The 8,868-nt window shown below is 31.9% G+C and overlaps 1 protein-coding gene across 1 annotated transcript; it reads right to left on the reverse strand.

The window, feature by feature from the left end:
- Positions 1 to 268: 268 nt before the first annotated feature.
- LOC123548310 (transcriptional regulator ERG homolog) lies at positions 269 to 8,125 on the reverse strand. Its single transcript, XM_045335474.2, has 4 exons — positions 7,427 to 8,125; positions 6,613 to 6,672; positions 3,960 to 4,040; positions 269 to 2,127 (listed from the first exon to the last, which is right to left on the reverse strand). The coding sequence occupies exons 1-4, from the start codon at positions 7,497 to 7,499 to the stop codon at positions 1,592 to 1,594; spliced, it is 750 nt and encodes a 249-aa protein (XP_045191409.1). The 5' UTR covers positions 7,500 to 8,125; the 3' UTR covers positions 269 to 1,591.
- Positions 8,126 to 8,868: the final 743 nt, after the last annotated feature.

Raw genomic sequence — 8,868 nt, forward strand, 5'->3', positions numbered from 1 at the left:
CAAAATCCAATTTTCTAACTGTCAAATATCAACACTATAGTAGACAGGGATAGTGAAGAGAGAAATTAAACACGCCAGGAACACGGAATTCTTCCTTCCGATGTTGATTGCTCGTAATATAGTCCGGTGATCGGCGGAGTGATTTTTGAGTTTATAGACATTCCGAGACGTAATCGATCAAAACACATCTATCTTATTAGCAATAGAACAATATTTCCTGTGTAAGAATGTAATGCATCTTTGCTCGACTTATCAAGCTATGAGTAATGTTTGCCTATTTGTAATTCCATGTGGCATAAACTTTAACCAGTTAAACTCCCAAGTTATATTTCTATAAATATTTGTTCTGTTCTAAACATGTTGTTTGTACAAGAAATACAACAAAAACATGAAAGTAGTCCGACATTTAAATGTTACAAATGCATTTATATAATATTTAAGATGAATTGTTGGACTTTCAAATAGTTAAATATATCCTTGTTATTATCAGGCGGGAATAGAATTTTAACAATGTTTCAGAAATATTTTGTATTCATTTTTTTATTTTTGTAGTATCTTCTTTTTTATAAAAGCATAATTATATATTTCATACCTTCAAACAAAACTGAATCAAAATCCAAGATGTCTTACTGCTGAAAGCAAAAAAACTGTAATAGTAATATGAATTAAAGCTGCACACCTCCAGATTTATGCCAATTTAATAAAAATAAAAAAAATAATTTGCAATTATGTGCATTAAGGACTTTTTATCTGTAAAATTACTCTTTTTATCAATGATATATGTGGAGAGCTAGCTGTTTCAAAACTCAAATTTATACATTCATCTGAAGGCATATCCGTTTAAAACAAATTCAACAAAAAATAATTTAAACTAAAAGTAAATATATTCTTTCGACAAAAAAGTTACAGTTACTATAAACAATTAAATCTATATGTGTTATCTAAATATGTGTTTATATTCAAGACAATGAAATATTTGATCACAGTCGCATGGTAAAACTGCAGAGCTGGAACATATGAATAACAGTCAAAAAGAAAAAAAAACTCGAAATTTTGTTCCTTTTTGAATATATATAATATTTATTTATAGAGTTTGTAAACAGTTGCTTATTATGCTAATTTCTTAGTGTATGTGTTATTTTCGTCTCGTTTCAGCTCTGCCGAGTAATGTACATGTATGTATAAGGCAATATCAAGGGCACTGTCTCAAACAGTTGACTAGATCAACAACAGTACGTTTTCACATACAAAACAATCTCTTACATCTTAAAGGGCAATTCATATATATTTGATGACACTTTATTAATTGGCACGAGTACTTACATAAATATATGTTACCTAATTCGGTAGCGACTTAGTTTAGTAGATCGTACGTCTGCAAAGGAAAATGCTCTTTAACAAGTAGCACATGCCTTGCAAACAATTAATTTCCACAGTTCTGGAGCTGCGGCGCAGTTCTTAAGCACTCTAGCTCGCTGTTAATTTTCCCCATCAAAATAGTCCGCCATTCCGCGGAGTGATACGGAAAAACTTATCACTACAAAGTAGTAACCGGAAATGACAATCTGACGATTCAAAAACAAGTCTGGCGTCAGTAGTAGGTTCCAATGTGGGGTGCTGGTGGCATTGGTGTTGAATGGTGCGGCATATGTGAACTAGAAATATTCTGGTAAAATGAACAGCTTCCATTTGATGGCGACCAGTAACTTGAAGGTGGCGGGAACAAACTTGGTGATGATGTCATAGGAGAATGCGCATTTAGGTAGTTGAATTTTGAATTATGATGATAGCTTGACATGAACAAGTCCTGTTGGTATTTATACGCTGCCGGGTCTGGTGCACTTGGTTGCATTGCTTGTGCTAATCCGGCGAAATCAAATTTGTACGCGTATCTCTTTCCATGTACTTTTGTCATAATGTTTTTATCGTAATAATATCTTAGCGCACGGCTTAATTTGTCATAGTTCATATTTGGCTTGCTCTTCCTTTCGCCCCATCTGCGTGCCACTTCATCAGGGTCCACAAGTTTGAATTCACCATTAGTACCTTCCCATAAAATACAATTCACATTACTACTGTCTGAAAGTAGTTCCAACAGAAACTGCCATAACTGTATTTGTCCGCTGCCTGAAAGTAAACACATTTTATAAATCCGATGTGAAACTGTAACTGGTAATTTTATCCGCTTACTTCGTATAAGAAAGAACCTTATACAAATGACATAAGAAAATAGTTCCTGGGGGCATCATTATTCATTTTTGAAGAGCTACTTCTCCATTCAGCAATTATTTCAAGAACTTGTCAAATATTCCATTAGTCAATTGTGAATTATTTTCTTTCCTTGGAAATTTACGCTCAATTATATCGATGGAATAATCATCAAGATTATGGGGAGCAATCATTAAATCCCATTTCCGGAAATGGTCGGCATGACGCCATATTGGATGTCTCAGTGTAAGAATAATTTACGTAATGTTCCCGGAATATTAAGATATTTCGTCGCCAAAAAACTATCGCCATAATGTTTAGACAATTTCCGAAAAGAAAAGAAGTATTCTAGCTTACAGACAGCAAAATTGTCCATGATGCAGTGGAGATATGTCTGAAAAAAATGTACCCACGGGTTCATTAAAATATACTAGTATGTTCCAAAGTAAGCTGGCATTTTCTAACTTCTTTGACGGAAAAGGGCGATATAAATCAATTCGTACCAAATTAAACCGATACAACCGCACTTTGCCACCCTGGTGAGTCGTTATTATAACAATTTCCACGCGAATCGAATATCGGGGATTACAATTTCATATGAAAATGTAGAAACATGGTCATGTAAATGATTTTAAAGTGGCAATTATGCCATGAAAGACCGTTATCAAGGATACAGCGTCTGAACGTGGCATTTGAGCGATGTACTCGATATCAAAAATTGACAAATATGAGAGAGGCCTTTTGATGCGGCACGATTTTGTAATGATGTCGAATTGTTGATCCGGGTAGTTATTTTAGATGAGACCGATTGTTAAGCATTTTATAAGGGTCTTATCAAAACATTAACTTCACAGTGAAAGTTAGAATATAAAAGAACAATGAATTCTAATCGATTTTAATTGAATTCTATCTATTACAACTATCTAAATGAAAAGGCATCAACATTTAACCGTGCGGCAAATCTATAAATTAAAATTCATATCTTATTTGGAATGACGAGCGATATTAAACTTCGTTTTGTTAGCAGCGTTTTAGTTTTTCTTATAGAAAATGCCTTAAATTGGGAAAATTTCTGTTATTACGCCTTTAAAAACGAAATTTCGTTAGATGTTTTTTTTCTTAAGGTATTTAGGATATGAATACGGAAGTCGGACGGTTCCTATTTATAAGTTTTTATTTCCCTAATTGTTCATGTAATTTTTCATCCAATGTATAACATACATAATAAATTATGTAATATTCCAGAACTAAGGAGAACCGTATTTAATTGCCTCGGTAACCATGTTTTGCCTAACATACTCAGTATATGCTAATCGCCTCCGTCTATATTTATTAAAATTGAAAATATTTGTTACTATTTAACCCGAATGACCGGGCATAAGTACTAATTTTACCTTCAACGATGTAGGTTAGTACACATGTACAAGAAAGTCGGACATAATAATCTTCGAGTTGACAAGTAAATTGTAGTCATTACTGAATCAGTTATTAAATAAATAAAAAAGTACCAATATCAGATAAAACTATATGCCGAAACAAGACAAACATACATGTATCTATAAAATATTGAAAAAAATTAAGCTAGAATAATGTTCTATACATCCATATTAAAAGATATGAGTTAGTCAGTTTGCGAAATGTTTTACAAAGAAATGGGTTTTAGCAGACTTTAACAGTCCACGAACTGCTAATCGCTGCATGTACATGTAAAAAAATACAAAAAGAAAAAATGTTGGCAACCGGAACCTTACCTTGTGGTCTCCATGGCGAGTTGACTGGTTCTATCGAGGGCTTGCCTAGCGCCGACAAAGGGCTATGTGGGTGTGGATAACCTAAACAAAATAAAAATTCTACTTTAACAGTCATCTTGTAAATATCTTCTGCTAGAAATGTTAAATTAAGCAATGGTTAACAGAAACTCAAATAGTATCCGAACAACAACATCCCAACGGAATAATAACAACCCAGTGGAAAAGTAACAACCCAGTCAGGGAAAAATAACAACAAACGGATACAGTGAAAACCTCTGGAGATACTTTTTTCAGAGAAATCGCCACGAACGTCGTTAATTTATTGAAAATATATGGGCTTGTTTTTTCTAACAGCTAGAAAATATCCTTCGGACAAACACAAATCCGCACATTTTCTATGTATCTCCTATTATTAAATAAAGATGTTTGGAAGTAAAATAAAATGCATATTTTTCCAAATATTTATATATTAGAATAAAAAAGCTTAAGGTATATCTGTAAAAAGGATATTTTTATTTGCATCTGAAGAATATGAAAGTTTTTATCGTGTAATACAGTTTTATTTGATTAACAGGGTATACTTGCCGATATTTTGAAGAAAACTAAATGCCATTTAAAAATGTTGCCGCCTTAAGTTTATACGGGATGTATTGACCGTTACGTGGAAGAATGAAAAAATTATATGGAAAAAAATAATTTTGATATAACATTAGTGCACTTGGTTTCATAAGAGAGGATTAAATATGTATTATGATTAAAACGAATGATTTCAGAAAAATCGAATACGGAAACATGCCTAATTTAAAACGCTATTACATTCAGCTACTACAGGTTTTTTTTTTAAAACGGCGAAATATTTCCTAATTTTGATCTGAGGTGTCTCTGTGCGTGCAAACATCCAATATTTCTGACACTGGATAAAACAATCATTTCGCGCACGTAACACGTGCTTAGCGAGGTACATGAACATTTATGTTTGTGGTTATTGGTCAGTAATGGTCAATAAAGCTTATAATCTTTCAGTAATCTTTCAAAACACTCGTTCTTTCTTTCTAACCATAGCGCAGAAGCGCTGTTCAGTTGTCACAACGGACAATTTTCAGAAAGTTTGTCCATAGCCTACCAGTAATTCCTTAATGTCACGAAATCTGAAGACGATCCCGACTAATCAGGCTTGTTAACGTGTTTTATTTATTGCTTTTTATATCTTTAGCAGGATCATTTAACATTTTCTGAGTATCGCAAATGTTTTTCTTAAACGAAGAAAAAGACTACATTTTGGATTGCTACATTTATACGTCAGCATTTCACAGGAGTGTAAATTCCAGTATAGTTATATGAAAATAAAGAGAAAATAAAAAAGTAACAGTAATTGTAATTATGCCAATATTGCCTATCACATTTGTAATCATAAAAAGAAAGATTTCGCAAAAAAGTATACAGATACTGCACAAAGTATTGGTAGAATGTTCTGTCATCCATACCGACAGTGAAAACTGTGATGCAGTATTCATAAATGCAAGGTATACGAAGTGCCGTTGAGAACTGAAATGGCTGACTCGGTCTTATCATTACCCGACTTTTACAAATCGCCGGTAAATAGTTTGTGCCATATGGCCAGTCTATATTCAATACATTTTACTGAGCTTATCAGTGAAACATTTGAAAATATATTTGTGAAAATGAATTCTTTATATCATGTAGTAAAACACTTACTGTATGGCTTGCCGGTCAGTACTCAAAATTACTGACCCTCAGTCCTTCGTACCTCGGGCCAAAGTTTTGACTATTATCCGATAAGCCATTCAAAAAGTGTATAATGTGACCAGTGAATGGCTAAATTGAAAAGAAAATTAAAATGAAACTGAAGATATGTCTAATTTATATCTTTATTACTTTATAAAAAAGGCAGAAAGTAGTCTCCTAAGGAGAGAGGCGGGTGTTAGAATGTTATTATTATATTATTCTATAGTAAATTGTCTTCCATCCACTTTAAAAATATTATAGTTTTTTAAAGACAGGGATATAACGAGTTATTTTTAACAATTTTTGAAATATGATGTGTAGAAGAGTGACCTTAGCACTGTCATGATGCAACCGTCAACTTTTAAAAATCCCCCACATACAATTAAATAACATTCTACAACTTGTTTTACAAAACTTTTTACATAGCCTTACCTGATACATTTCAGTGAACGTTTTTGTGAAATGTTTAATGTTACTTCATAATGGAAACAAAATTCTACAAAAACATTTTAATTTTTCTGAGGATATTGAGAAATTTTTCAAACATTCTAGTCTAAATATCTTATCTTTCTACTGATCTCAAAGTGGCACTACATTATATTTCGATATACATGTACATTGTATATCGATTTGAAGCAAAAAACCTCTTATATTTTAGTTATTCAAAATCTGGATACCGTGATTATATATGAAATAACAAGCGAGTCATAAAAACAAGATTTGATATACGGAGACTTATAGTTATCACATAAAGCCTGATTATGAGATCTTGTTAAGAACTTTTTTTTCATCACTTTGTTACCAAATAATGCATGTTGTTATTCTAGCTGTGTTCCGGAAATATACAGATTCTAAATATATGACAATACCAGCTAATTAAGAAAGTAATTAAGAAAGTAGAACTTACCTTGGTGGATCTGTGACCCAGGACTTTGAGGTGTCCAGGCAGTCTTTCCGTAGGATGGATCTGAAATAGTAACGATCTGTTTAACTACAGAAACAAACGCCACAGAAAAATTACTTTACAACAAAGAGTTCATTACGAATGATCCATTCTTCTTTTTAACTAAAATATTGTTCTGACAGCATTCTGTTCATAGTAACAATTAAAGTATTAACTAATAAATTCAGAATTTAAAACATAATAAGTCAGCTTGAATGTTGTTAAAGGGTTAGTAAAGAAACCACATCTTGATATGTGTACGATTACTGCAACAAGTATGATTATTAAAAATGTTTAGGAATTCCTTTATTTAAGTCATTTAGTAATCAAGAGTGTTCACATGTAAGCATTTGTCGATGGAATGATAATACCTTTATTTTTTGCAACGCTCGTTGACAAATGAAAAATATTTTCTGTGTTTTACAGAAAAAATATATAAGTGTACTGCACCAGAAATGTAAAATACTGATGCTACGTAAACTTATTATGTCCTAAGTTAGTTTAAGTTATTCACAAAATAATAAAGAAATGAAGCATGAAACTTTTTAAAAATAAATATTTCTCACACTCAGTTTATAAAACATTAACATGGTTTTACTTTCACTTAAGACTCTGACATAAAATGAAATTATTAAATATGTAAGTTATTATTCAATTTCGTGAACTGAAAAATATACATTAAGACCCCGTTCAATATAGTCAATATAACAATTATTTCCAGTTTTTTTTTTATTCAAGCGGTATAAACAAGTGATAAATATAATATTAACATTCTTACCCGGAAACATCATTCCGGAAAAGCCGGTAAAACTACACGCTCTGTAGTAGTCTGGTTGTTTTATTCCTTGCATTCTATTCTGAAATTATATTTGTCTATCTGCGAATGTTTCTTTCCTGTTAGCTATGTTTTCCGCTTCCACTCAATTTTCCTCTTCCTCGTTTGATTTTGTGAGTATTTCCACTATTATCTTTTTCACCGGTGTTGTTTCCGATCTGAAAGTCGGTAATTTCCGAGTCGGAACGTCGAACTGCCGGTTACAAGAAATTTTCTGAATTTGGGAAGGAAATCGCGTAACGCTCATTTTAGAACCAGTTCCGATAGAGTCCTACATTACGACAGCAAATATCTATTGATTATTATTATTAAACATTTCATTACAATTGCTGGGAGGAGGCCGGAAGCCAGCCTCTGAAGCATTATTGTCCAATCAGAGAAGAGACGAATCGATTGGGCGGAATTATTGCAAAATGGAGGAAGGCATTGAAATCGATCGAATTCTGTGGTTGAAAATGACGCCAACAATATTGTAAAAGGTTTTAAGCGAATGTTTGAAGGAAGTAGTGTGACATTATTATGATTTTCTGACATGTATTTGCAATGTTTACCCACATTTTGTTGTTTAATTACTGGAATAAACAAATAGTTAAATAAAAATGTAAGGTGTGTTTATTTTTTCTAAATGCTTTATTTGCAGGAAATTATACCTCGCTGGATGGAAATTAACAAGTAGATTATTTACTCCGTATAACTATGGAACTATATTTGTTTTCTTGAGACAAGTATACACTAAGATAACTTAAACGTAATTGTAAAGAGTAACATCGATAAATAGACATAAATCGTGTAAATATTTATTTTCTGATAAGGTATATCACAATATACAATTTTAATTTGGTTTAAATACTGTTTCAAATTGTCAAATATTGCCACTCTTTCAATGAATTAAAATTGTGATCCAGCTAAGTTTGTAATTACACCGTTAAAAATGCAATGACTAACGAAACTTATATTGATATGATATTTTGAACATGGAAACTCATGCACTGCTGATGAAATGATCAGTTTAATGCGAATATTGATGATATTTACAATTTTACTTTCATTCTATATTGATTACAGATAAATTAACATTTTAAACACGAAAGGTAACATTGTTGATGAAATGGTCAGTTTAATACGCAAAAAATGATGAAGTTGAGTACTGTTAATTTATCATTTGCTTTCATTGCTAATATATTAGAATAATCGTGCATTTAAAACAAGAAAGGTAGCATCGTCCCGGTGTTTCGTGGATAGCAGTATACTACTGAAAAATTCATTTTTATCTACAAATACATTTACATGCCTATATGTTTTAACAATAATAATATGCATATAACCACATTTACACGAAACTACAAAGTAGACATTTATACTGTTCTTAGAATGATATACATCCG

The sequence above is a fragment of the Mercenaria mercenaria genome, chromosome 6, assembly GCF_021730395.1.
Source record: "Mercenaria mercenaria strain notata chromosome 6, MADL_Memer_1, whole genome shotgun sequence".
Taxonomy (NCBI): domain Eukaryota; kingdom Metazoa; phylum Mollusca; class Bivalvia; order Venerida; family Veneridae; genus Mercenaria; species Mercenaria mercenaria.

Bases quoted from the DNA above. Each gene is read 5' to 3' on its own strand.
- LOC123548310 (XM_045335474.2), bottom strand. From the start codon at position 7,499: ATGCAAGGAATAAAACAACCAGACTACTACAGAGCGTGTAGTTTTACC. The intron at 6,673-7,426 runs GTAAGAATGTTA...TTACTATTTCAG, and splicing joins TTCCGGAATGATGTTTCCGG to ATCCATCCTACGGAAAGACT. The intron at 2,128-3,959 runs GTAAGGTTCCGG...GTTTACTTTCAG, and splicing joins CTCGCCATGGAGACCACAAG to GCAGCGGACAAATACAGTTA.